Source organism: Delphinapterus leucas, unplaced genomic scaffold (assembly GCF_059928025.1).
Source record: "Delphinapterus leucas isolate spDelLeu-1000000601 "Yukka" unplaced genomic scaffold, BTC_Dleu_Yukka2 spDelLeu_asBTCV2_sq53, whole genome shotgun sequence".
NCBI classification, from domain to species: Eukaryota; Metazoa; Chordata; class Mammalia; order Artiodactyla; family Monodontidae; genus Delphinapterus; species Delphinapterus leucas.
Window position 1 is genome coordinate 56,628 of NW_028322262.1, and position 27,786 is coordinate 84,413.

The 27,786-nt window shown below is 33.9% G+C and overlaps 1 protein-coding gene and 1 pseudogene across 1 annotated transcript in view; one reads left to right on the forward strand and one right to left on the reverse strand.

Moving 5' to 3' along the window:
* The window catches only part of LOC149743914 (T-box transcription factor T pseudogene), a 22,991-nt pseudogene extending 12,884 nt beyond the window's left edge, over positions 1-10,107 (reverse strand).
* LOC149743912 (uncharacterized) overlaps positions 1-20,405 on the forward strand; it is a 77,017-nt gene extending 56,612 nt beyond the window's left edge. The window contains exon 3 of the mRNA XM_089906041.1: positions 15,233-20,405. Coding sequence (XP_089762167.1) covers positions 15,233-15,285 — 53 coding nt within the window. The 3' untranslated portion in view covers positions 15,286-20,405. The remainder of the gene's footprint in view (positions 1-15,232) is intronic.
* The last annotated feature ends 7,381 nt before the right edge of the window (positions 20,406-27,786 follow it).

The window sequence follows — 27,786 nt, forward strand, 5'->3', positions numbered from 1 at the left end:
ATGGAGAAGATTTTATCAATATCTAACAAAATCATAGCTGTATTTGGCCTTTGATCTATCAATCCCTCTTCCAGGAATCTGTTCCAAAGATCCAAAAGTACACTGACATTAGTTTGAAATGACATGTATCAAATGTTCTTCAATGTAACATTATTGGTACTAGTAACAAAATTCAAATCACCCTCAAAATCCAAAATTCTAACACCAAAATCCAACAGTTATATAAACTGCAATATATCTACACAGTGGATTACTATGTACTTGCGCAAAGCAGTTGGGAAGATCTCTACAAAATGGATTAAATGGATTATATATTGTATATTTTGGAGTATAAATTGTTAAGTGATAAAAGGAAGTTGCAGAAAACTGTGTATGTAGTATGTCACCTTTTGTGTAAGATACCCTCCCTTCCTTCCTTCCTTCTTTCCATCCTTCCTTCCACCCCTTTCTCCCTCTTTCACCTCTGTTTCTTTTCTTTATTATTTCACAGTTTGTGCTTTTTTTTTATATTTGCAAAAATAAATAAGGGAAGGAGAGAAGAAAAACTCATAAAAATTGTTCCCTATAAGGTAACTGTCTCTCCATTCTTAAAAGTGAGACGTTGAAATCGTCTACTATTATTGCACTTCTGTCTATTTTTCTAGTCAATTCTGTCAGTGTTTGTTTTATATATTTAGGTGCTCTGATGTTGCATGAATATATATTTGTAATTGTTATATCTTCCTGGTGATTTGACCTTTTATCATTATATAATGTCCTACTTTGTTTTTGTGATAGTTTTTTGTTCAAATTGACAATAAATTTTAAGCATAATTAACTGTCATTAGCACAAATTCATGAACTGTACCTTCGCTTTTCTCATTTTTTGAAACCTTATATTTATAATCATAGTTATTTATATTTGATAAATAAAATTATTTATAAAGAATTCAAGTTATAAGTAAATGGAAATGTATCATTCAATTTTTGTTTTCTTGCTAGTGGAGGACATTAAGCAAAACTAAGATTTTTAATTCATAAATATGGTAATAAAATTGAACATGTATTTAAAGTATTGAAATAGTATAACTGAAGAATAAAAGAAACATTATAATAAATGCTTTATTATCATTAATGTTAAATTCTTTTGATTACTGATTTTAATTGAAGATTTTAAAAATACACTATAAAAAATAAAAATACATTATAAATATATTTGCATTATAAATCTATATTTAAAACTTGTAAATGTTGATAGAACTAATTGTCCTGTTGAATAATGGAACAGAGTTCCTCATCTAATTATTTAATTTTTATGATCCTTGTGAAATAACAGTTAACTATTTGAAACGTGCTATTCATTTTTGTATGTGTTTTACAGAAAGAAATTGTATTCTGTCATAGCTTACATTTCTAAATTCAAAAAGGCAAATATTTCAAGGCCTTTATTATCTTGATCATTTTGACACATTTAAAAATCATCCAATTTTAACAAAGATGTCCTTACCAGGAAATGGTAAGTTCTACTGACAAGTTAAAACAAATGATCAATTATTATTTTTAATTATATTTGTTGCTGGGAAAAAGAAATTGTAGAAAACTAGTCAGAGAAGAAGGATTATATCCTTTAATTTGTAATAAATTGATTTGTAAAGACGGGTGATGTGATGCCTAGCTGTGAAAATAAGTAACATGACAAGTAAATATTAAAGCCATGGAAGTGATCTAAAAATACCTGGATAATTATTGCAGATTATATAAATGTGGGTTTCTGGGGTAGGATTGGAGGTACCAGCCACTTTCCACTGGAAACAAAGCTTCAGTGACTTATATTCTATTGCCAGAAGAACTGGGGAATTTAAACATAGAAATAGAGTAATTGGATGATTTATTTCATAAGCATACATTTTTAAATGTTGCTGATGACTTTTCTTGAAAGTAAAGCCAGAAGGATTTTAAGATTCTTAACTGTAAATATTAGAAATGATTATTATAATACTTTCCATGATAAAATTATTTGAAACTTACTCTTGTATATTCCCAATGAAAGGTGATTCTTATTTTTTATTGTGGCTAATTTAATGAAATAATATTTTATACAAAACACAATTTTCCTAACTTGGAAATTATAATTAAGAACACATTTGAGTTTTGAGTGTTGTCATTTAGACTGTGGGCATTATCAGGGCACAATAATCCACTTGGTGAAAATTTAGTCTAGTTGAAGGCCAATTATTTTACTTCCTTGTAATTCACATGATATGTCCTTGCAAATAGAAGCAGCCGCTAGCCAAGTAACTAGGGAGAAACGAAGAGCCTTGGGTGGGTGATATTTCAAATTCAACAGTATAAAGCAAAGAAAAATAACACATTTTAACACATAAAAAATGCTAGAAAAGATGTTTACATGCATGATTCTAGTTTGGTAATTGCTTCTATTCTAAATTTTTTCATATCAATTCAACAATAAGCACCTTCGTATCATATAAATCACTATCACTTATAAGTAAGTAGGTTGTAGTTTTAAAGTATTTGGTTTTATCAAGTAATATATGCTCATTAAAAAAAATCACATGTTAAAGAATGTTTTATATTAAATATCAACAGAGTCAGATCACTTCTTCACTTCTAAGTCTACTCTCCAGACAAGTTCTTCACAATTGTTTATATTTTGGTTATTTCCCTTCTCAAACAATATATATTTTCTGAATTTATTAATATCAGATAACATTTATTATTCCCCCAATATCAAATATAAATATTTAACTCACTCAGGTCCTCTTCTCCAACTGTTTTAGTCAATTATGTTATTGTTTTGGTTTTTCTGTCAATTATCTTTAGTATAAACAATGTAATTAAACTCAATCATTTTTCTATAGTCCTTTAATTCAGTTTTCATACTTTATATGACAATTTTAATGCCCTTGTTTCTCTACCCAATATTCTTCACAATCTGCTTTGTGTAAGTTACATTTTTATCATAGCTCTTGGATTTTCATTCCATCCTTAAACATAGCATCTTCTTTCCGTGGCCTGAAGATTGACTCAAAATTGAAAGTAAATAAACAATATTTTCATCATTATGGTTGCAATTGAGCAATAAAATACCAATTATCTTCCCATCTTTAGGAGTTCAAATCCAAATGCCCCTTGAGGGAGAATGTTAGGCTGAAAGGATTTCCTCAGTTGGTAAAAAATCATTTAAAATTATATTTGGAAAATAATTTCCATCCTCAGTTTCTGTCATTTTTGGAGGTTATATTGGCCATTTAAAAATTGCATGTACTGCTTTTATTCTCAACATTTTTCAGTTCTAAATCATGCTTATCATTATGTTCTACTACCTTTATTTCTAAAAAGTACCTGTAATGATCTCCACTGGAATTTTATTACCTTCTCTGTTGGGTTTTCTCTTTGTTTTTCTTTTATCATAACTTTCTTTTGCTTAATTTACATATTAGTTTCTTTTCTTCCCTTAAGCTCGTAATGAAAGATCTTCATAAACTCTGAAGTTAGCAAATAACATTCTGAGTCCTAAGCACTATAGTTTTGATTTTATAGCTTAGGAATTTCTTTAATCTCCTAAAAATGAAATATTTACATATATATAGACAGTATGTGTTCCCCCAGCTGATTGGTAAATAGGACTCTCTTCTATTTAGGTCTGAACTCAAGTGGGGTATTATAGGATGAGAGGCTACACACAGTAATCTCTTTTTTTCACCTGATCATAGCAGTCTGCCTTGCTGTTGATAGCACAAGCACCAAACTGACAAAGGCTTTACTATGAATCAACATTCAGACTATTGATCTTATTTAGGATTTAAATGTTTTATTTAAATTTTTAAAAAAGTTTCATTTTGAAGTAATTGTAGATTCATTAGCAGTAATAAGAAATAATGCAGAGGGGTCTCATGTACTCATTTCCCAGTTTCTCTCAATGGCGACATCTTAGATTATAGTACAATATCACAACCAGAATACTAATTTTTATGTAAGATGTGTGACAAGTCAAGGCCCAGTTTTTTTTAACCTATCAGATTACTCTAGTACCATTGGTTTAAAAGGCTATCTTTTCTCCATTGAATTGTTCCTTTCACTTTTGTCAAAACTCATTTGGGCATATTTGTGAGTTTATTTCTGAATTTTCTGTTCTCTTCTATTGGCCTATGTGTCTATTCCTCCACTCACACCACACAGTCTTGATTACTAAATATAGTATAAGGATGAATTGGGAGATTGGGATTGACATATATACACTATTGATACTACATATAAAATGGATAACTAATGAGAACCTACTGTATAGCACAGGGAACTCTACTCAGTGCTCTGTGGTGACCTAAATGGGAAGGAAATCCAAAAAAGAGAGGATATATGTATACGTATAGCTGATTCACTTTGCTGTACAGTAGAAACTAACAAAATATTGTAAAGTGACGATACTCCAAAATAAATAAATAAAGCAGTAATTTAAAAAAGATAAAGATAAAAAATAAGGCTTAAAATTGGGTAGACTGGCTTCTTCTACTATATTCTTCATTTTCCAAATTCTTTTTGTTCTTCTAGTTCCTTTGTTCTTTTCCATATATATTTTTAAATAATCTGGTCTATACAAAAATTCTTGCTGATGTTTTGATGAGAATAGTTTTAAAGTTATATATCAATTTTGGCATAATTGAAATCCTTACTGTTATGAGCTAAATTGACTCTCCCCAAAATTTATGTGTAGAAGTCTTAACCCCCCAGACTTAACAATATGATAATGTGACTATATTTGGGATATGGTCTTTAAAGAGGTATTTAAATTAAAATGAGGTAATTAAGATGGGCTCTAATCCAACCTGATTTGCAATTAGGACAGACACACATAGAGGAAGACTCTGAAGGTACAGAGAAGAGATGGCCATTTAGGAGAAAAGAAGAGAAGCCTTAGGCAAAATAAAACCCTGCTGACATCTTGATCATGGACTTTAATAAGCCTCCAGGATTGTGAGAAAATATATTTATTTTATTTATGCTACCCAGCCTTTGATATTTTGTTATGATGGCCCTTGCAAAACTAACAGTTACCAAGCTGAAGCTTCCAATCTATAAACACTGAATGTCTTCCATTTATTTAGAACCTCTTTGATTTTTTTCATGAGCATTTTATAGTTTTTGATGACAAGTCTTGTAAATATTTGATTATTTGGATATATTTCTATATTTCATTTTTGAGTGATTATAAAAATCTCACTGCCCATAGTTAATTCCTAGCAAATAGGTTTACAATTAATATTTTATGTTTGTTTTATATCCTGTATCCTTGCTTAACTTATTAATTCTAAAAGGGTATTTTTTGAGTATATGTGTATTCCTAGACTTCAGTTTGTATATAATCATATCATCTGCGAATAGAGACAATTTTATTTCTTTCTTACCTACATATCTGTCTTTTAATTGTTTTTCTTGCCTTACTGAACTTGCTAGAACACCTCATACTATGTGAAATGAGTGCGGTGAGAGTGAATATCCTTGCCTTGTTCCTGATCTTGAGGAGGGAAATAATTCAGTCTTTCATCATTAAGTATAAGTTAACTTTGGGATTTTTGGTTTTCTTTTTGTTTTTGATTTCCATAGGTGCTGTTTATCAAGTGGAAGAAGTTATTCTCTATTCCTATTTTTCTGAGAGCTTTTTGTTCGTTTGTTGTTTTTACAACATGAATGGTTGTGAAATTTGTCAAACTCTTTTTCTGCATTGAATTATATGACCATGCAATTTTTTTTTCTTTAGGATTGGGTAAATTACATTGATAATTCTTGAATATTGAACAGGCTTTACATGCTGAGAATGAATATCAATTGGTAATGGTGTATAATTATTTTTATATATTGCTAATTCTATTATTAATATTTTGCTAAGGATTTCTACATTTATTTTATGATGGAAATTGGTGTGTAGTTTTCTTTTTGTGTATTGTGTTTTTCTTGTTTTGGTATTACTATAATAATACCGTCATAGCAATAGAAATAAAAATCCAGTATTTTACTTCAAAAACTGTGATCCTCATGAACAAGATCTGTGATTTCTGTCATTAAAGATGTGGGGATAGGGAACTAACAAGCCATTATTTTTAAGTTTAACACTTGTAATTTATTGTCTGGAATCATATGATCATTTATCATATGTGATTGCCAATAGGTGAATTTTACAACTACAGTAAGGGGTGGTGGGGAAGTACAAAGAGATTCTTCTAATACCAGACACAAAACTGAATTTCTGTGTAATTTAGAACAAATTGATTTAACCTAATGGAATTGAAATCTCTATGCTGTAAAATGGGAATTATGATGCCAACTATTAACAGTATTGGGGAAATCAAATGAAATAATATAAGTAACATCTTGTAAGAACATAGATTTTTTAATAAGCTCGGTGAGAAATTAACTGTATCTCTATTCTCTATCTATCATCTATAGAAATAGAAAAAAATAGAAAGATCGGTGTGGGCTGGGGATAAACAGGATTTCCACTTCCAACATCCATCATGTCCTTAAAAGAGAATGTAGACTAGGCTTTGGTGGGTTTGACAGGAAAGTCAGAATCCAAGTTGCTCATAAATATTTCACAGGAAGGACATAGATGCTGCTTAAAGTTCTTTCTGAATGGTGTTAGGTGACTTGATTCTGAAAAAGCTTTGAGCTTAGAAAAAATGAGCTTTGCGTATTGACAAGAGTCCTCACATGGGAACAGAGTCAAAATTAACAGACTCTGCAACCCAAAGGAGGCTGGCTGAATATTCCCGCTACCTTTGCTCTGATCATGTGACCATCTCACGCTTCTGTCACTTTCATTAAATAAAAATTAATCTTAACATATTTGGGCAGGAGTGGGGGTGGGTTGGCATGGGTGTCTACTCTGTCAATTTAAAAAATATCCTTTAGTTCTCATCACCTAATCAGTTGATTTCAGCTCCATTTTCTCCCTTTTCTTTCTTTATCACTGCCTAACCTTGTCCCCTAGGAGTTTCAGACCTTGTTATTCATAAATGGCATAACTTCGTGCACCCTTTTCCTTTTTACTCAAAAGTTTTCTTTAAAATCAAAGGATTACCTGGCTGATTATAAAATTCTTGCATCACATATTCTTCCTCTTAGTATATTTTAGATACTGATCAAACTGTCTCCTTGCATGAATATTACTGTGAAGATGTCGAATCCATCTTGATATTTCACACTAGTAGGGGGCATGATTTTTTCCCCTCCTACTCCTAGGATTCTTTCTTTGTACCTGAATTTTAACATCCTTACCAGAATATGCTTTGATTTGGAATGGTAGGTATGAATGTTAGGTTTCATTATTTCTTGGAAATCTATGAGCCCCTTCAGTCTACACATTCAACTTGTTTTTATTTCAGAAAAATGTTGAAAAAATTATACTTTAGACTCTTTCTATATTTTCATTTGCTTAGTTCTTCTTAAAAATATCAATAATGCATGTTAGATATACCTTTTTAAAGTCTAGCATTCCTTCTGTGATCATGTTTACATTCCCCTTTCTCTCTCCCTGCTCCACCTCCCTCCCTCCCGCTCTTTCTTTCTCTCGGAGTCACCCTCATAACTACTTATAAACATCTAACTTTTTCCACCTATAACGGGCATTATTCTCTACACTGGCTTTTCATTTTTTGTCATATTGTGACATTTTGCAACTCAATTCTATATTCTTTGGGCATCCTATAAAGTCTCTTTGGAATACTTTTTTCTCATTGTTCAAATTTCACTTATTACTTATAAAGATGGTATTATCTATACATTCTGTGAGAATAATGAGAAGCATTTCTTTCATTCCTTTGTTTTACTGTAACCATCTTTTTATCAGAAATGACCATTTACTGATTTAAAGAAAAATGTTTTGTGCATAGAGCACATATCATTTCCTTTCTAAGTATGATCCATCTTTGAATTATTTTTGCTGCTTGCCAGAGATGTTGACAACTATGGTAACTGGGACTATCTGGGGCGTGGATTCAGAGGTGTTGACTCCAAACTTTTCCTCAACAAATTGCTTGGGTGACAGAAAAATCTTCTTTGGTATTCAGCGTACATTTGGCAGATGTGAAAACCATTCAGTATTTAAGGATGGGGAAATTTATAGCTGATCACGGGTGACTAGAGTGATGGAATGGCTAAAGGTGTTAAGGGAAGAGGAGGGTTGTTCTTCATAGATCAAGAAACTGTCACTGCCTTAGGCTACAGCTCATGTGACCATTTTCGCCCCAGAGCTGCTGACAGTATGAGGGGTAAGCTCTCTGTCTGTGTCTGCTACTGTTAGAAATGTATTTTGCTATTAAGCAAAAACTCTACCATTGCTGCTAAATTACTCTCAAAGTTGCTGACATTCACTGCTGCCTAAAATCACCTTTAAAAAAACGGCTTTATAAAATATAGGTTAAATATTATAAAATTCACCCATTTCGCGAGCATTTAATTCAATAAATTTTTGTATATTGTAGAGCTGGTCTGCCTTTCTTTGCCTCCACCCCTGCATGCTCTTCTCCTAGAATGGAGGTTCCATGCCAAGAAGACCATGAGCAAGATGCCTTCTTTTGTCATTATGGTCCTGCTACTGTCACAGCCCCTAGGTGCTGAAAGAAACTGAAATAGCAAAGTAATATTCTGTTTCTTCTTTCTTCCTTCTAAATTCCATCTAGTGCCTCCAATTGGCAGAAACCAGAAAGCTAGGTTGTCTGAAATATGTGGCTTGCATGTTTATCCCTCAAAAGTACAGAAGAAAGTGCAGAAAGGAAAGTGTAATATTGAGAGCCCATCATGTTGAAAGCTAGAGTATCCAGAGCACCCCTCAACTTATAAAATCATGGATTGCCTCCTCTATTCCTGTCTTAGCCCATTCAGGCTGCTATAACAAATTACCGTAGACTGGGTGACTTATAAACAACAGAAACTTATTTCTCACACTTCTGGAGGCTGGGAAATTCAAGATCAGGTGCCAGCAGGTTTGGTGTCATTCATTCATGAGGGATCTGCCCTTATGACCTGATCACCAACCAAAGGCCCCACCTTCAAATGACATCCCACTGTAAATTAAGTTTTAACATATGAATGGGGGCACTAACATTTAGTCTATGGCAATGCTTTTCCTTCTCTCCTCTATTCAGCTCTCAGTGAAGTAACTTTCAGGCTAGGAAAGAAAGTGTACAGATGGTTTTATTTATTTGTTTTTTATTTGCCAGGTATCTGCTTTTCTGTCGCAAATATCTGGGTCCCAACAGGATATATTCCACAGTACCCAGAGCCTTCCTATAACTCTTGATGTCTTAACTGTCATTTTGTAGAGATTATGCAGAATAAGATACTTAATTTTTTTTTTGGAAATGTACAAATATCTTGGAGACTGAGGAAGTTTGTGAAAATAAATATCATGCACTCTTGTTTAGGTTAATATTTCACATTTTTTCGCTAGTATAATTCTATTTGTATATTGAAGGGTTTTTTTTCTATTATATTAAATCTTGAATTTTCTACTATTCTTTTGTTCTTTTAGGCATTTGACAGGGGTCGAAAAGATGAGATTGAAATAAAATGCTTTTATTCCACTGATTTTTAACAGAAAATTTGCATTCTCTACTTCCAGCCTGTCTGAAACCAGTTTCTAATTGTCTCTCAGGAGAAACAATACTGTTCTTTCACCCAGTACTTTTTGTTTGTTGTTGTTGTTCCAAAGTTAATATCATGGGTCTGTCACATAAACAAAATTATAAATTGCAAGTCATTAAGGTATGGTGAATGCCCATCTGTGTAAGAACATGTCAAAGAAATGTTTACCCAGTTGGAATATCACTGGCCAATCTACTATCTACTACTGTATATAGTATGTGTATTAATATCCTAGCGCTGCTATAGCAAACTACTACAAGTATATGACTTAAAGCAACAGAAATTTATTTTCTCACAGTTCTGGTGGCTAGAAGTCTGGAATTGATGTGTCAGCAGTGCCAGGCTCCCTCTGGAGACTCTTGGGAAGAATCCTTCATTGCATCTCCCTAACTTCTGATGATCATTGGCAAATACTTGGCATGCCTTGACTCGAAGTTTCATCCCTCCAACCTCTGTCTCCACCATCATATGGCCCTTTACCCTGCGTGTCTACCTCTCTGTGTCTCTTTCTCCTTATAAGGACACTAGTCATTGGACTTAGGGCCCACCTCAGTCCAATATGACCTTACCTTAAGTTGGTTAAATCGCAGAGACCCCGTTTCCAAATAAGGTCACATTCACAGGTGCCTGGGTTCAGGACTTCAATATATCTTTTGGGGGGACACAGTTCAGCTCACAACAGTACTAGATATTATTAGTAGCATGGAGCTGGAAGATCTGGTAGATTTTTAGACCAATGGCAGCCAACATATAGTATATTGATATTTATATCAAACTGACTAAAATTACCTTAAAATTTCCAAAAATGAATAAATCTTCAACTTTGAAACTACTCACCTGCTTATTCCATTTTCTATTCAAAATAAATATACAAAGTATGATGTGTGTGTGTGTGTGCACATGCTATATGTATCTACATGGATTTATGTGTAGGACTTTTCAGAATCCTCATTTCTAATTTACAATTGTAAAACTGAATTCTGAAGCTTAGACTAGACAGAAATCAGGGCTTCACGTTGAGGTGGTAAAGTTACACATACATCAATTCTGATAACTAAATTATTCAACCAATTACTTTTTTTTCTTTTTTAAATTGAGATACTATTGACATATAACACTGTGTAATTTTAAGGTGTACAATGTGTTGTTTTGATGCATTTATATATTGCAATATGATTACCACCATAGTGTTACCTAATACTTTTAATGTGTCATATAATTATCACTTCTTTCTTTGTGATGAGAAGAATGAAGATCTAGTCTCTTGGTAAATTTGAAGTTCATAATACAGTATTGGTGACTATAATTACTATGCTCTACATTAGAACTTCAGGATTTATTTATCTACTAGTTTTAAGTTTGTATCCTTAAATAACATCTCCCCAATCCCCCAACCTTCAGCCCCTGGTAATCACTATTCTACTCTCTGTTTTTACAAGTTTATCTTTGTTAGAATCCACAAATAAGTAATATCATACAGCATTTAATCTTCCTCTGTCTGACTTAGCTCATTTAGCATAATAAATCAGGGTCCATCCATGTTGTTGTAAATGGCAGAATTTCATTTTTTTTCATGGCTGAATTATATATATATATTATAATATTAATTATAATATAAATATATATATATACATACATATATATTTTACATCTTATTTATTCATCCATTGATGGACACTTCAGTTTTTTCATATCTTGGTTATTCTGAGTAAAGTTGCAATAATGACAGAAGTGCTGATACCTCTTTGATACCTTATTTTGCTGGGAAAAGAATACTCTCTTCGACAAATGGTGTCTGGAAAACTGGATAACCACATGGAGAAAAATGAAATTGTACCTCTATCTTATACTCCTCATAAAAATTAACTCAAAATGGATTAAACACTTCAACATATGACCTGACTATAAAACGTCTGGAAGAAAACATGTAGGGAAAGCTCCTTAACATTGATCTTGGCAATGATTTTTTGGATTTGACACCAAAAACACAAGCAACAAAAGCAGAAATCAACAAGTGGGACTATATCAAACTAAAAAGCTTCTTCACAGCTAAAGAAACAATCAACAAAATGAAAAGGCTACCTACAGAATGGGAGAAAATTTTTGCAAACCATATACAGAGTAAAGGGTTAATGTCCAAAATATATAAGGAACTCATACAACTCAATACAAAATAATCCAACTAAAAAATGGGTAGAAGAACTAAGTAGACATTTTCCTAAGAAGACACCCAAGTGGCCAACAGGTACATGAAAAGATGCTCAACATTCAATCTGGAACAATTCTTGAGTGTACAAATCCTTCACCTCCTTGAACAAACTTATTACCAAGTATTTTATTCTTTTTAATGCAATTGTAAATGAGATCGTTTTCTTAATTTCTCTTTCTGATAGGTATTATTAGTGTATAGAAACACAACTGATCTTTGTATATTGATTTTGTTATCTTGCAACTTTACTGAAACTGTTTATTAGTTATAACAGTCTTTTGGTGAAGTCTATTATAAATATTATATCATATCATCTGCAAGCAGAGACAATTTAAATTATTATTTTCTGATTTGAATGCTTTTTATTTCTTTTTCTTGACTAATTGCTCTGACTAGGACTGCCAGTACTGTGTTAAATAATAGTGAGAACAGGCATTCTTGTCATGTTCCTTATCTTAGAGCAATAGCTTTCGGCTTTTCATCACTGATTGTGATGTTAGCTGTGGGCTTGTTATATAGGGCCTTTATTATGTTGAGATAAATTTCTTCTATATCCACTTTGTTAAGAGTTTTTTATTAGGAAAAGATGTTGAATTTGTCAAATGCTTTTTCTGCATCTATTAAGATAATCACAGGATTTTATCCTTTATTTTGTAATGTGGTGAATCACATTGATTAATTTGCAAGTGTTGACCCATCCTTGCATCCCAGAAGCAAAGCCCACTTCATCATGGTGTATGATCCTTTTAATGTACTGTTGAATTTGATTTACTAATATTTTATTGGGTAATTTTGCATTTATGTTCATCACATATATTGACCTGTAATTTAATTTTTTTGTATATCCTTGTCTGGCTTTGGTATCAGGTAATGATGGCCTTGTAAGATGAATTTCAAAGTGTTCTTTCCTCATCTATGTTTTGGAGAAGTTTGAGAGGGAATGGTATGACTTCTTATAATATCTGGTAGAATTCACCAGTGAAACCATCTGGTCCTATAACCAAAGATAGGAAATCTGAGAGGAATGAAATATTATGATAAAACATCATAGCCTAATTGAAGTTGGGGGACAAAGTCTTGGTTGCTGTGACAGTAAATTACTCTTAGTTTGAGTAAGAGCTTCTCACATACCACTATGTTCTATTTAAACATGACTAGGATTTCGGGTGATCCTATGACCAGAGCTACTCATCATCAACTGGGCATAATCATATCATTAAGCCATAAAGTCACAGCAGAAGTTGACTATATAATGAAAATGATACCTTCAGGATTAGGCCAAACAGTTTGAATTTGACTTCCTATCTTCTAACTGTATTTTTTTTTTCTTTTCTGTCATTATCCAAGATAATTTTCTTTCTCATGAGTAGTCCTAAATGGTTTCTTTACAAATCTATCATGGTAGTTTTGATATTAATTTGGGGGATGGAAATAGCAATAATAATAAATGTATGTAGGGCATTCCAGTGGCTTCTGGAGAGACATGTTCTCCTGATCTGAAAGGCAACAGGAAAAGGAGAGAGAGGGCACAGCCTCTGAATGTTTTTATGCTTTTGCAGAAATGCGGTTACCATAGAAATTCAATGCAGAGTCATGTTAAGGGGTTAAAATATACAAGCAACCCATCTTAAACATACTACATAAGGAAAAATCTGAATTTTGTTATATCTAGTGTAACACATTTAAATTAACATTACTATCAAACACTCAGTAATTTGGCATTGTAAATCTCTTAAAAACAAAATTATCATCAACTTCAAACAAATAAGTCTCTCACAGCTTAAAAACAAACAAACAAACAAAAAATGGGGCCTCACGTTAAGATTCAATGTGACTTTTTTCAATTTTGAAAAACTTATGAGTTTAATAGGAGTTAAGAAGAGGAAGGACAGGGGAGAGATTGCTAAAGGATTTCTTCCTGGGGTGATGCAAATATTCCAAAATGAGATAGTGGCGATGCTTGCAGAACTCTGTGAATATACCAAACAATGAACACTTAAGCACTAATGCTAAACATTGCACACTTTAAAGTGGTAAAATGTATGGTAAGTAAACTATATTTCCATAAAGCTGTTACTTTGAGAAAAAACAACTTATAATAGGCAGTCTCTTCCTGGGTGCTGGCATTGTATATAAAGATCGTATATTACCTAGTTCCTGAAATGTGACCACTTTTCTCTCTAATCAAACTCAGGAGTATATTTTTTCTCTTTGAGTAAAATTAAAACAAAATTTTAAAAAGTAAATGATTCAAAACACAATTTAATTTATACCAGAACATGAATTTTATTAATTTGTAATTAATTTAAAAAACTGATTAAGACTGTAACTCTTAAATTTTTACCTATATTTACTTATTCTGTTTCCTTATCCATAAAATGGGGGCATTTATCATATAATTAAAAAAATGGAAAGCAATTAGAACTTTTCCTAGTGCCTAGAAGGTGCTTTGTAAATATTTATTATTATTAATAAGTAATGCACAGGCCATATTCACTTCTCCAATAGAATATTTTTATACTTTACCAAATAAATTTCTTATTTTCCAGTAAGTATTATTTTTTCCTCAATTTTTTTCACAAGCTGTCCACTCGAGAACACAAGAATTTTAAACACCAATCTTCAGCTCAATTACTTTATAAAGTAGGTGTGAAGTCACAAAACTTCAAGATATTGTTTATTTTTTTCAGAAGTCACAGGTCTTTTCAAGAATTAGGAGGTTCCCATCACATATGAAAACAAAGTAACATTGTTAAAAGAATACCATTCAACTGGCATAAACATTGAAACATTCTTCAGTTTTATAATTTAGTGAATTCCAAGCTCCTATTTACCATTTCCACACCTAAAATCTTGATATTAATCCAATTCCTCATGCTCAGTTCAGTAATGATTATGCATTCTCATTATGAAATTTGGAACTTACCCAGTTGTACCTGTGAGTGGATGGATGCAGCAACCCCAGCCAGACAGAGGGGTGATTACCAAGGTCTCAGTCCCTTTAGAAATTTAAGTTTGGGCCACAACAGGGCCAGATTCATGGGCATTTGACCTGGGCAGTCCCACAGGTCAAATGAAGGGCCCCATACTTAAAAGAACCTCATGCTTGGTCTATTGCTCTGCTGTCACTGTTTTGAAATTCTTAGTAATTTTTGAACAAGGAGTCCTACATTTCATTTTGCACTGAACACAGAAAATTATATAGCTAATCCTGGGTCATAAAGCCAGGTAAGCTACCAAATCCTGTGGTAATAATTAAGGGTAGGAGGAAGTTAGTATAGGTGTTTGAGGAGGGAGAGGATGAGTATTAATGGTACCCTGAACCTACCTGCAGCAATGGTGTCTGTACCTCTTCTCACTAACCTCTCATAAGTTTCTCCTCAGAAACACGGACAAGAACTACGGAGGAGGGACTTCCCTGGTGGCACAGTGGTTAAGAATCTGCCAGCCAATGCAGGGTAAACGGGTTTGAGCCCTGGTCCGGAAAGATCCCACGTGCCGCGGAGCAACTAAGCCCGTGTGCCACAACTACTGAGCCTGCACTCTAGAGCCCGTGAGCGACAGCTACTGAGCCCTCATGCCTCAGCTACTGAAGTCCGTGTGCCTAGAGTCTGTGCTCCACAACAAGAGAAGCCACTGCAATGAGAAGCCCGCTCATCACAATGAAGAGCAGCCCCCACTCACCGCATCTAGAGAAAGCCTGCACACAGCAACAAAGACTGGACACGGCCAAAAATTTAAAATAATTAATTAAAAAAATGATTCTGGTTCAAAAGAAAAATGCATATACAAAGCTTAAAAAGAAAATGATGAAGGAGCTGTTTTCCAAACCTCATGCACAGAGAAGAGAATCTGTATGAAGCAAGGGATGGATGGGAGGTGTCTTGCTTACATCTCTATTCAAGGAAGACTTCTGCAGGAAGGATAGCTGGTTGACAGCCTCCAGCTGCCCCAAGATTGGCCAATGTGTTCTTGCCAGACTGCTTCCCCAGTGACTAAGCACTATGACGTACTAGAATCACTATATTCCTGCCCACCCCTAGATTCCTAGAATCCCTGTAATGGTAGACATTGCTTAGGGAGTCTGATTACCTAGTCAGTTAGCTAGCATCCTCTCTCTCTCTCTCTTTCAAATATATATATAATCGCTATTGGGATCATGGGTAAATTTTTGTTTCTTTCACCCTGCTTTGCTTATGTGTATATTATTTTTTTTTCTGCAAATACATGTGCTACTTCAAGGACTTATAATATTGTTGGAAATCATCAAGAATAACACATTTTGTGATCTGTTTGAAAGGAATAAATGATTTCACCCACCTACATTTACTGACTACTCATGAAATGTAAAGCTTCACCTTACTTTACCCTATCATCAGAAAAATGATTCCAGTTTTGGTACAAAAGGATACTTCCAAGTATCCTTTCTGCAAGATTGTAGAAAAGCAGCCTCATGTATATTACATGATAGCTTTTACATGAATTACTGCTGCTGCAAATCAATGGGCAATGTATGTGGACAAATATCAATGTTTTAATTTTTTTTAAGTATAGGTTGCACTTTTGCATTTCATGGTGCCTTTTAGAATTAACTATATCTTTTTTATTTTTTCTTTAATGTCACAAACTATGTTTTGAAATATTCAAACACATGAGAAAAAGGCTTAATGAAGTAAATATTCTGCAATTAGTATTTCTCATGCCACTTATACCATGATTACATGAAATGTAAAATCACTGCTTTTGAGTATTAGGAAAAAAATAGAAGGAATCATAATTATAGGCAAGTTTTATTAGGAAATGTTTAGGTTAACTCTGAAATTCAGGTATAAATAAGATTTTTTTAAATCTCAGTTTATAGTTATCACAAGTATGTGTGATAAGTTAAGTTTTGCTAACCAGTAAATTGGGGTGGTCCTTGAATCTTCCTTTGGCAGTTCCTCCCCTTCATTTCAAATCAATCAGAAAGTCTTACAGACTCTACATCCTAAACCTATCTTGAAGCCCTCTCCTCCACCCTATTTCTGCTGGCATTGGGCTCATGCTCATTTTTTCTTCATTTGAGTGCTCACATTCTGGCCTCCCTTCTGACTCTCCACATTGTTGCCAGTGTGATTGTTCTGAAATGGAAATATGGTCATTCCTCTGCAATTCACATCTGTCATTGAGTTCCCAGAGCCTAGCTTGAAGTCAAATAATTGTTGGCAATATATTTGAGAACTTTTTTGATCTTACTCCTGCTTGCTTCTCAGACTCATCCCTGTCTGCCTACAAGACCTCTCTGCTCTGGCTCTGAATTCCCTGTCATCATTCAAAAGTTCCATGAGTTTTCACAGCCCTGCAAGTTGCATCTTCCGTTGCCACTGCCTGGAATATATTCCCCTCAGCCCAATCCTGAAAAATATAACTCATTTCTCTTTTTTCACCTATATTTTTTCTTAAGTTCATGATTAACATTGCCATTTTACAAAACCTCAATGCAAAGAATTTAATTTGCACACCATAAAATAATTTAATATTTCTGTATAAAATATTCTTTTATTTCCCATTTCAGAATAACTAAACCATAATATCACATGACAGTTTTTCTCAGCTATTTCACTGATTTTCCCCCAGCAGATAAACAACTTACCTTGAGTTAAACACTTTCTCCTCTGCCCTTTGCTGCATGCCGAATAAAGCTCTAATAAACATCTTCAGGTATTGCATGTGGCAAACATTCTAACATGTCCAGGAAATTCTTAAAGCCAGAGACTCTCTTTGCTCGTTTCCATTCCCTAAATGTCTTGGATACTTGCTACATGGCAAGTACTCATGTAATATTTGTTTAGAGAATGAAAGATAGCAAATAATTGAGAATAAAACTTGATTTTTTAGTGTTATTTTGAAATTTTTTATCAAAATGACAGAACATAACTATTCAGTTATACATTTATCCTTGGTCATGTTCTTGCTTAAATAGTGTAACTATTAACATACAGTTCACTCCAACAGCATTTTTATTTTCCTACGTATTAGGTATTTTGTTGTTTGCTTGGGAAACTCAGATAAATACAACGCTGACTCTCTATTCAATGTTTTCTTATTATAAGTGAGTGATGAAATAATAGTTGGTACTATTCACTGTACTCTGTGCCACCTACTATTTAATCACCTAATAAGATACTTTGAGGTGAAATTTAATCATCAGCAGTCTTATTTTGTGTACGTGTGTAAAATAATTTAAATGCATTCAAAATATGCATTGTGTTGTGGCAATGTAGGTAAATTTATGTATAAAAATCATTGGATATAATGGTTATTCAATTAATATTTTGGATTGATTGAATATATCACTAACATGAATGAGTAATTCATACTACTATAATCCTTTCATTTCAGTTGAGCTCTCTATATTTTTTTCTTTTCTGAAGAGAATGGCACTTCAGTATAATCACAAAAAGAGTGAATAGATGGGATTGCATAGTCTCAATCAACCTACTTTTTACATGCAAAAAATTTAAAAACACATAATTATAAATTTCCTATATTTCACAGTAAACATTATTGTTCAAATCTTAGAGTTACAACAATATAAAATGTTAGTAAAATCAATGTTTTGTTGAAATTATAGTAATTCATGTAAGATTTTTTAGAAACTGACACTAGTGGAAACTCTGGAGTAGTGTAGTTTTTTGGCATTTATTTTTCAAACTTCCAATTGGAAGCTCAATCACAAAGGACCATCCACAGAGCCACACACTATCTACCCTGATTGCATCTCATGATCCTTACTTCCCTGCCTCCACTAAAACACTGAGTTCTTAGTAGTAATTTTTCAGGGTTTTGATCTCTGATCTGTGCCTTATAATTTGATGAAAGTAATTTTTGAAAGGTTAATATGTCAAGACATTTTTTGCAAATGTTCTAAACAGGTTCTCTTGTATTACTATGATTATTAGTTTCATAATGTTGCCATAACAAATTGCCACAAATTCAGAGACTTAACACAGGCATTATCTCACAGTGCCTTCACAGTCTGAAGTCTGGCTTCCTTGGGTCTCAGAAGGCTAAAATCAAGGTGTCTACATGGCTGTGTTCCTTTCTTGATGCTTTAAGGCAGAATCCACATCCTGGCTTGTGTGAGTGATTGGCAGGATTCACTTCCTTGTGGTTGTAGGGCTAAGGTCCCTGTTTTCTTGCTGGTATTGCCAGTTGGCTAGACATCAGGGATCTTTCTCAGCTTCTAGAGGCTGCTAGCCTTCCTTGGCTCCTGGCCCCATTCCTCCATCTTCAAACCAACAAGAGTGGGTCAAGTCCCTTTCATGCCTCAAGTCACTCAAGCTTCATCTCTTTGACTGATGATTCTGTCTTCCTCTTTAGCTTTTAAGGGCTCATATGATTACATTAGGTCCACTCAGGTAATCCAGGATAACCTTCCTAATAGAAAGCAACTGATTAGTAACCTTAATTCCATGTGAAAGACTCTTCTCAGCAGTATCTGTATCAGTGCTTTACTGAACAGCTAGGAAACAAAAAATCTTGGGGAGATATTTTTACAGTTCTGTCAACCACTTCATGTAATGATTTTTTTTTCTTCTGGAAAGCATATTGAATAAGTTAACTAAGTAAATATTGAGCATTTTTTTAGCACTTTATCCTATGATGGTTTTCTTTTTCAAAGAAAGAGTACAAACAAGGGAGAAAAACATAAAAGAACATTCTTCATTCTAAGTCTCTCTCTCTCTCTCTCTCTCTCATTCTCTCTCATCCTCCTCTTCTCTCTTAGTTGTTTTGTTGCTGTTATAAGTTTTTCTTAAACATGCAGCTTCTGACCAATGCCATTGAAGGCCCAGGTACATTCTATCTTCCTGCTTCACCATTTTTAGCATGTGGATTCCATTCTCCCATTCATAGTATGGTTGATAATCTTCTAACAACCTGCCATTATTCCAAGCATAAAGAAGAAGAAAGGGTGGAAAAAACATAAAGTGCCTAAGGGCAAAAGCATAACTGCCTGCCTATGGAGCCTCACCATTCTTCAAAACATTCCCAAAAGCTCAACTCAGTGACTTGTTTCCATCTAATTGTTGGAACCATGCTACATTGCTTTCCTTAGATGAAAGACTAGGAAAACAGTGGGGCTGAATAGACTGGGTTGATGAACACCATTGTATCTGACACACTATCATCAGACAGAAGATAGCATGGTTTATATTTGAATATTTCTTGTCTAACATTGAACAGAGAAAATAAGGAAATTTGTGCTCATCTGACTGAACTGTGCCTTGGTGTCCTGAAATTAATTTTATGTGGATTGAAGAAATCAATAATCACTAAATTTCAGAATGGAATTTCAATTTTCATTTAGTAAATCCTAAACCATATGTAATATTTGTTTAAATTGTTAATCTTTCTCAAAAACTATTGAAGTTTTTAATGTTAACTTTATGGGATTAAGCCAAAGATATCAAGAGTGTTAGAAATTCCATGCCCTATATATTGTGAAGTGTGGAATGGTATGAATATATGATCTTTTGTCTTATCACAAATTATAATAAATAAGCTTTTAACTTGACTATCTGTTAAGTTCTGTAGCTTTTCTAAAATTAGGATTAAGTTAAATTTGAGCTAATATATTCTAATCCATGTAAAATTTACATATCTGGTTTTGTGACTTTTTGTGACTATCCTTCAAATCAGCATTTCTATAGCAGAGCCTATCTACCAGAAACAACAAAATTTAAGGCATGTTATTTTGTACTTTCAGTGATCTTAGTCCTTGCACTTAAAAAAACTCCATATCAATATACGTTAATGGGAAGACTTTGTAATGTAACAAAATAATCAACAATGTTTTTTTACTTCACTGTTCTCTTGTCTGGGTGGCATAGTGTAGATGATGGGTAATAAAAAAAAAAATGAGATTCAAAGCAATTATTTTCCAAACTGCTGGCATTGAAAAAATTGTAGTCATTTGGAAACATTTAGGGCTCTGAGCCAAATGAACTTACTATTATATAAAATGCAAGAATCAAAATACATAACAGTAATCCCTGAATGTCAAGGGCAAATCACTTAGCTATAATAATTTTAAGTCCTTGAGCATTTATTATAAAGCATACTGACAATGTGAATATACACCTGGCTATATATCTCCCAATAACACATTGATTTTCAGCTATTTCAATGGAATAGATCTCAGCATAGGACTGTTCTATGATAGAAGCAATCATTCTAAGTAAGGTATGTATTTAAGGTTATGTCAAGTTGTGAGAAACTTACTAAGTACTTCTGTTTAAAAAGTTCCCTGTTTAATATGTTAAAACTTTGTTTACAATATTCCAAGGGTATTTTATTCCAAAGGTCTTTCATCATAAAATATTTTCAGTGTAACATTTACTATTATGTGACAATTCAAACAGGTAATACATACTTAAGAATTTACAGTTTGTCAGAGTCAGATGTGAAGTTGTCTTTCTTAGAAAGTGACGTCTAAGAGAAGACTAATGTTCCAAATAATACAATAGTACTGCTATATACAGAAAAAAACACGTTCTTAAAACAACACAAAACAAAACAGAATTGGTAGGATGCTAGAAGAGCAGACACTTGAAGAAGGATGATTGCAGGCTGGCAATGCCATGTGAAACAACACTGCACTGAAGAAACTGGAGGAGTCTGCATGCCCTGAAGGACTCTTTCATGAACCCCATTGGCCTCTCACAGCAAAGGGTCTGAAAAATCTACTAAGAAGTGCCTATGGTGATACAGACTGGAGAGGGGAACACAGTCATGTGGGTGGGACAAGTATATGCATCCTGATGCTTCCTCTTTATTTCCACCACAAGACAAAAGCTTTAATCAGAAAGAACAGTGACACTACTGGCCTTAGGGTATATTAAGGCCAGTTTTAACGAGCTTATATGATAGGTGAAACAATCATTTGAGGGTACAGCCTGATTAATTAAAGGTATATTCATTAAAAATATAACAATGTATATTTTAAATTAGCAGGAAATTACTACAAACTTTATAAGAGATGTATAAGTAATAAGTCAATAGTGGAGGTAAAATGATATACTATATAATGTTTATTTAATGCAAAAGAAGGCAAAGCAAGAGTATATAATAAATTAAATAAATACAAAACAGCTAGCAATTTAGTAAAGTTTTTATCCAACGATATCCATAATCACGTTACTTATGAATGGCTTAAATATAACTTTCTTAAGAACGCAATTGTCAGATTGGATCAGACAGCAAGATCCAATTCTACTGTGTCTATTAGAAATGCAGTTAATATATACTGATAAAGATAAGTTAAAAGTAAAAAGATGGAGAAAGATATGCCATGAAAATATCCCCCAAAACCTTGAATAGCTATGTTAATATCAGAAAAAGCCAGCTTCGGAACAAGGAATACTATCCAGAATAAAATGGGACAGTATATCTTCATTAAGGGTCAATTCTCCAATAAGACATAATGACCATAAATATATATATATATTACTGATAACAGAGCATCAAAATAAATGAGACAAAAATGGAAGTTAGTAAAACAAGTTGGCAGTTCTAAAATTATAATTGAGACATCAAAAATCCTTTCCCAGTAACTGATAGAACAAATAGGCAGAAAGACAGTAAGAGTATAGAAGATTTGAACACTATCAACCAAGTAGTCCTAATTGACATTTATAGAACAATTCACCCAACAGTAGAATACACATTATTTTCAAAGACATATGAATATTCAACAAGATAGACCATATAATAAGCCAATAAAAATATCTCAAACAATTTAAAAGAGTAGAAATCATAGCTACATTTTAATAGCATAATAGAATTTAGCTATAAGTCAAACAGGAATAAATCTAAAAAATTCTCAAATCTTTAGATATTAAACATCCCATTTCTAAATAACCCAGGGTTAAAGGGGAAGTCTAAAACCAATGAAAAAATAGTCTATGAAATACAGATAAAAATACAACACATCAAAATATGAGGGATACAGCTATAGCAGTGCTCTCAGGGTCATTTATAGTATTGAATACTTATATTAGGAAAGAAGAAATGACTCAGATCAATAATTTAATTTTTCATCTTAAGAAATTTTGTGTGTGTGTGTGTGTGTTACGCGGGCCTCTCACTGTTGTGGCCTCTCCCGTTGCGGAGCACAGGCTCTGGACGCGCAGGCTCAGTGGCCATGGCTCACGGGCCCAGCCGCTCCGCGGCATGTGGGATCTTCCCGGACCGGGGCACGAACCCGTGTCCCCTGCATCGGCAGGCAGACTCTCAACCACTGCGCCACCAGGGAAGCCCCATCTTAAGAAATTTTTAAAGAAAAATAGAGAAAACTAAACCCAAAGCAAGTAGAAAGAAGTAATAAAGAATGGAGAAGAAATTAATGAAATTGAAAATAGAAAAATTTAAAAAAATCAATGCAAATAAAAGCATATTCTTTGAAAAGTTCAATAAAATCGACAAACTTCTAGTTACAGTGACCAAGAAAAAAGGGAGAAGAGCTTCCTATAAGAATGAAAAATTTCAATATCAAGAATGGAAAATAAAGGGACATTGTTACTGGCAACATCGGCTCTAAGAGGAGTCCGGTAGATAGCCTGTGACCTCAGTGTTATCACAGAGTTGGATTTCAGAGTGGTGGATTTGGAGCCCTTAGTCAAGTTCATTCCTGGTATTTGGAAGTAAGTGAAGAAAATTCTCAGTCACAACTGTGAAAACGTGTTATAAAAATAAAAGGAATATGGGTTGTTCTAGATGACCAGAAAATTCAATATGTGATCTTTTATTAGATCTTGGATAAGAACTAAGAAATAAAAACAACTAGAAAAATATTCAGTGGCATATTTGGGGAAAATTGTTATATTGAACACGTGACATAAATATTAAAGAACATTTTGTATATCAGGCTTAAATTTTCTGGATGTGATAATTACATTACAATTAGATAAAATATCTTTAAAAAAAATGAAATACAAGCTAAAATATTTGTGTGAAGTATCAGAAGCTTAGTTTTAAATAATTGATAAATATGTAATCAAAATGTGTATTGTTGTGAGTGTATGTTTAGGTAGACCGAGGGTGAGAGATAAAGGATATATAGCAAATAATGAAACCTGGAAACTCTAGGTAAGGGATATAGGAATGCAAACTTCTAATTTTTGAAGGTCACATATTTTTATACTAAAATTTGGGTTAAAAATAACAACGGTTTACAGTACATTCTTATGGTTAGCAGTTTATAAAAAACCAACCCACTTCACAGTTCTTATAATTATTTTTTGCTGTCACACTGCTCAAGTGCCTTAGACATTATAAATCTGAACTCTTCACCGTCTACCTATATCTCATCCAAATGACACATAAAATCTTTAGTGATTGTGCTGTTACATGGTGTTCTTATTGCTTTCAGTTGAGGGTAAAATTCAGTTCCGAAATTCCACCTTGAAGATTAGCATTCTAAGTACAAACTGGTAGCTTAGTCTTTCCAGAAAGCTGAGCCTGAGGCAGAGGAGTTATGTTCATTTCTAGGGAGCAGAAGTGAAAGACAAAGTGGCAAGGAGGAAGGGAGAGATGATACAAGTATAGATCATTGAACTGCCTACTACTAAGTAAGACAAATTGCAGAATACCATGATTACTCTCAAAAATCCATACTAGCTTCATTTTGGGTCCTTCTATTGGAAGGGATAAATAGGACTGAATTTACCCACAAATTACTGAATCCTACTGTTCAAAGTTCATCCCTTGGGACATTAACTCCCACATACTTTCAGGTTGTGCAAAGGAACGTGCCAAAAGAGGTCCTGTAACGGCTCAAACAAAGAAGTCTACAGACAGGGAGTAAGAGGGGCACAGTATGGGCGTTTTGCAAAGCACTGTCAGCTTGTGCGTACGTGAAGATTTTTATGGTTCAGCCACAGCTTATGGTCACCCTGGGAACAGAAACAATAGACAGTGAGATGGAGAAGATCGGAAGGATGGAGTGTGCATGTGTGTGTGTGGTGGTGTGGGTCGCGGAGGGAGGGGCTGTGGGTGGTGGAGGCTGGACTTATGGAGTCCTTTGTAACATAGAATAGCAGAAGGGGTGACTTGTCATTTCCAAGATTAGGCTGTAAAAAGACTGGCTTCCATCTTGGCTGCTTTCTCTCATGCTTTCTAGGATTTGATCACCATGTTAGGCCACCTTGTCGAGCAGCCCTGTAGGAGGCTCATGTGTCGAGGGACAGAGACTTGCCAACAACCACATGAATGGACTTGTAACTGGATTTATCCCTCCTCACTTTGAGTCTATAGGTGTGACCAGAGCCCCAGGTGGCCTATGGACTATAATTTCAGCATTGATGTTAGACAAAGGCACTTAACTAAGTCACACTCTGATCCCTGACTCCCAAAAACTGTTAGAAAATACATTTTTATTGTTAGAAACCATTAAAATTAGGTAATTTCTTACACAGCAGTAGGTAATACACCCTCCTGTCTCATTCCCCTTTGTGGTCTCTGCCTCAGTCACCAGGCCTTAGGCTCTCCACTGTGCCCTGTTTTCCCTCATGCCTGGAGCTTTCAAATAGTGCCACCCATGTAAAATAATATTCCGTAACACTTCTCGTTAACTGCAGCATTTCTCTAAAATCTGAACTGCTAATCACATGCCCCGTGGCATACATTAAAAGCTTTCTGTATTTTCTTGGGCTTCCCTGGTGGCGCAGTGGTTAAGAGTCTGCCTGCCAATACAGGGGACACGGGTTTGAGCCCTGGTTCGGGAAGATCCCACATGTGGAGCAAATAAACCTGTGGACCACAACTACTGAGCCTGCGTTCTAGAGCCCGCAAGCCACAACTACTGAAGCCCACGTTCCTAGAGCCTGTGCTCCACAACAAGAGAAGCCATTGCAATGAGAAGCCCTCGCACCGCAACAAAGAGTAGTCCCCGCTCGCCACAACTACAGAAAGCCTGCGTGCAACTAGAGAAAGCCTGTGTGCAGCAACGAATACCCAATGCAGCCAAAAATAAATAAATAAAATAATAAATTTATTGAAAAAAAATCTTTCTGTATTTTCTTAATGGAACCTATCCAATTTGGAATTATATTTCTGTATGATTATTTGCAAATGCCTGAGATTACCAGTAAATTGTAAGTTTAATGAAGCAAGGTTTTGCTTTTTGTTTTTTTCACTCCAACACTCAATGCAGTGCTTGACACAGTTCTTGATTAATATACATTTTTTCAATTATCATATGATTATATGAGAGGCATAAGTGGTATAAAATTTTAACAATTTACAGATACATTACCTAGAAAATTTTAGTAATGTAACAAAAAATTAAAATAAGCAATGTGTTAAATTGGTGATCTAATCATATATCAAAATTACTTCTCTTAATAAAAATTGATAAGAAACATCATAGAAAGAAAAAAAAAACTCTGTTGCAATAGAACAAAAATTTACATATTTAGAAATAACTCATTCAATACATTTTAGAAATTCAATAGATAAAATAGTGAAGCATTATGGAGAGTCTTCAAAAAAGATATGACTAATGGAAGTAAATACCTTGTTCTTGTATGGGAAGAATCAACATCAGAAAGGTGTCTTTCTATTAGTCATGTGATACATTAACATGGTACATAGTAATTATATAAATATATGTTGTTTTCAACTTGCACTATTAAAATTATGATTTTAAATAGAAGTGTCTAGCAGGGAGGATTATGGGAGAAGTCTCTGCTGTCAGAGAGTGCTGATGCTTGCTACTTACAGGACATAGACAAATAGCTTCTCTTTTCTTAGACTAAATTCTTTATCAGAAGTATAAACTTAATTTGTAGGAACCCAGATTTTTATAAGGATTAGTAGAAACCATTAAAAGAAAGTTCATAGCAGACTGACACCTATAAAGCTATTAATTTGTTTGCTCTTGTAATTGTTATTATTACTCTCATAGTTAGCATTGCTGCAGCATTATCAAATCTGATTAACTATTTCTGTTGAGCTCTTTTATTGAGTGGTAAAATGAGTACATACTCTCTTGGAACAATGTCTCTCATTAGAATTACCTGGGGATTCTTAGGAATTTAGTTTCTTGTGAATCTCATTAGGATATTTGGAAATGAGGACCAGGAATGCACACTTTAAAAAGAAACCGAGGGCTTCCCTGGTGGCGCAGTGGTTGAGAGCCCGCCTGCTGATGCAGGGGACACAGGTTCGTGCCCTAGTCTTGGAAGATCCCACATGCCACGGAGCGGCTGGCCCCGTGAGCCATGGCCGCGGAGCCTGCGCGTCCAGAGCCTGTGCTCCGCAACGGGAGAGGCCACAACAGTGAGAGGCCCGTGTACCGCAAAAAAAGAACAAAAACAAAAAAAGAAACTGAGGTGATTTTCCACCCACACTCAAGTTATGATTTGTAAAACTCACTGTATTACCTTTTGAATTAAAGTTACATTCTCTGTGGAATTTCTATTCTACACCCAATTTAAATCTAGGATATGTCTATTTCTAATTATTTCAAACCAATTAACTTTCCTTATTTACTAATAAAATTCACATTTACTTTATTAGTGTATTTTTTCTTGCTTAATTTTTAAAAACACTTTTAATGTGGATGTATTAATCATACCTTTCATTTTAATTAATGATAAACTGGATTCCAGAAAACTGTATGTAATTTTATTAAAATTAATCATAATGAAGTTAAAATAATCACATTTAAGAATGTGCATTTCCTTCTAATAGGGATTAGATTTCAACTGCTGTTTATATGTCCATGTATAACTCATAGAACCGTACTCTGTATTAAACTCTGATTGTTAACTGTTTTTTCTGTTCCCTCACTGTGATAATATTACCTAAAAAAAAAGAGAGACTTGGGGTTTCAAAATGGCTGACTAAGGCCATGTTTTAATCTCTTCTTCCTTCAAAAATCCCATTGAGATTAT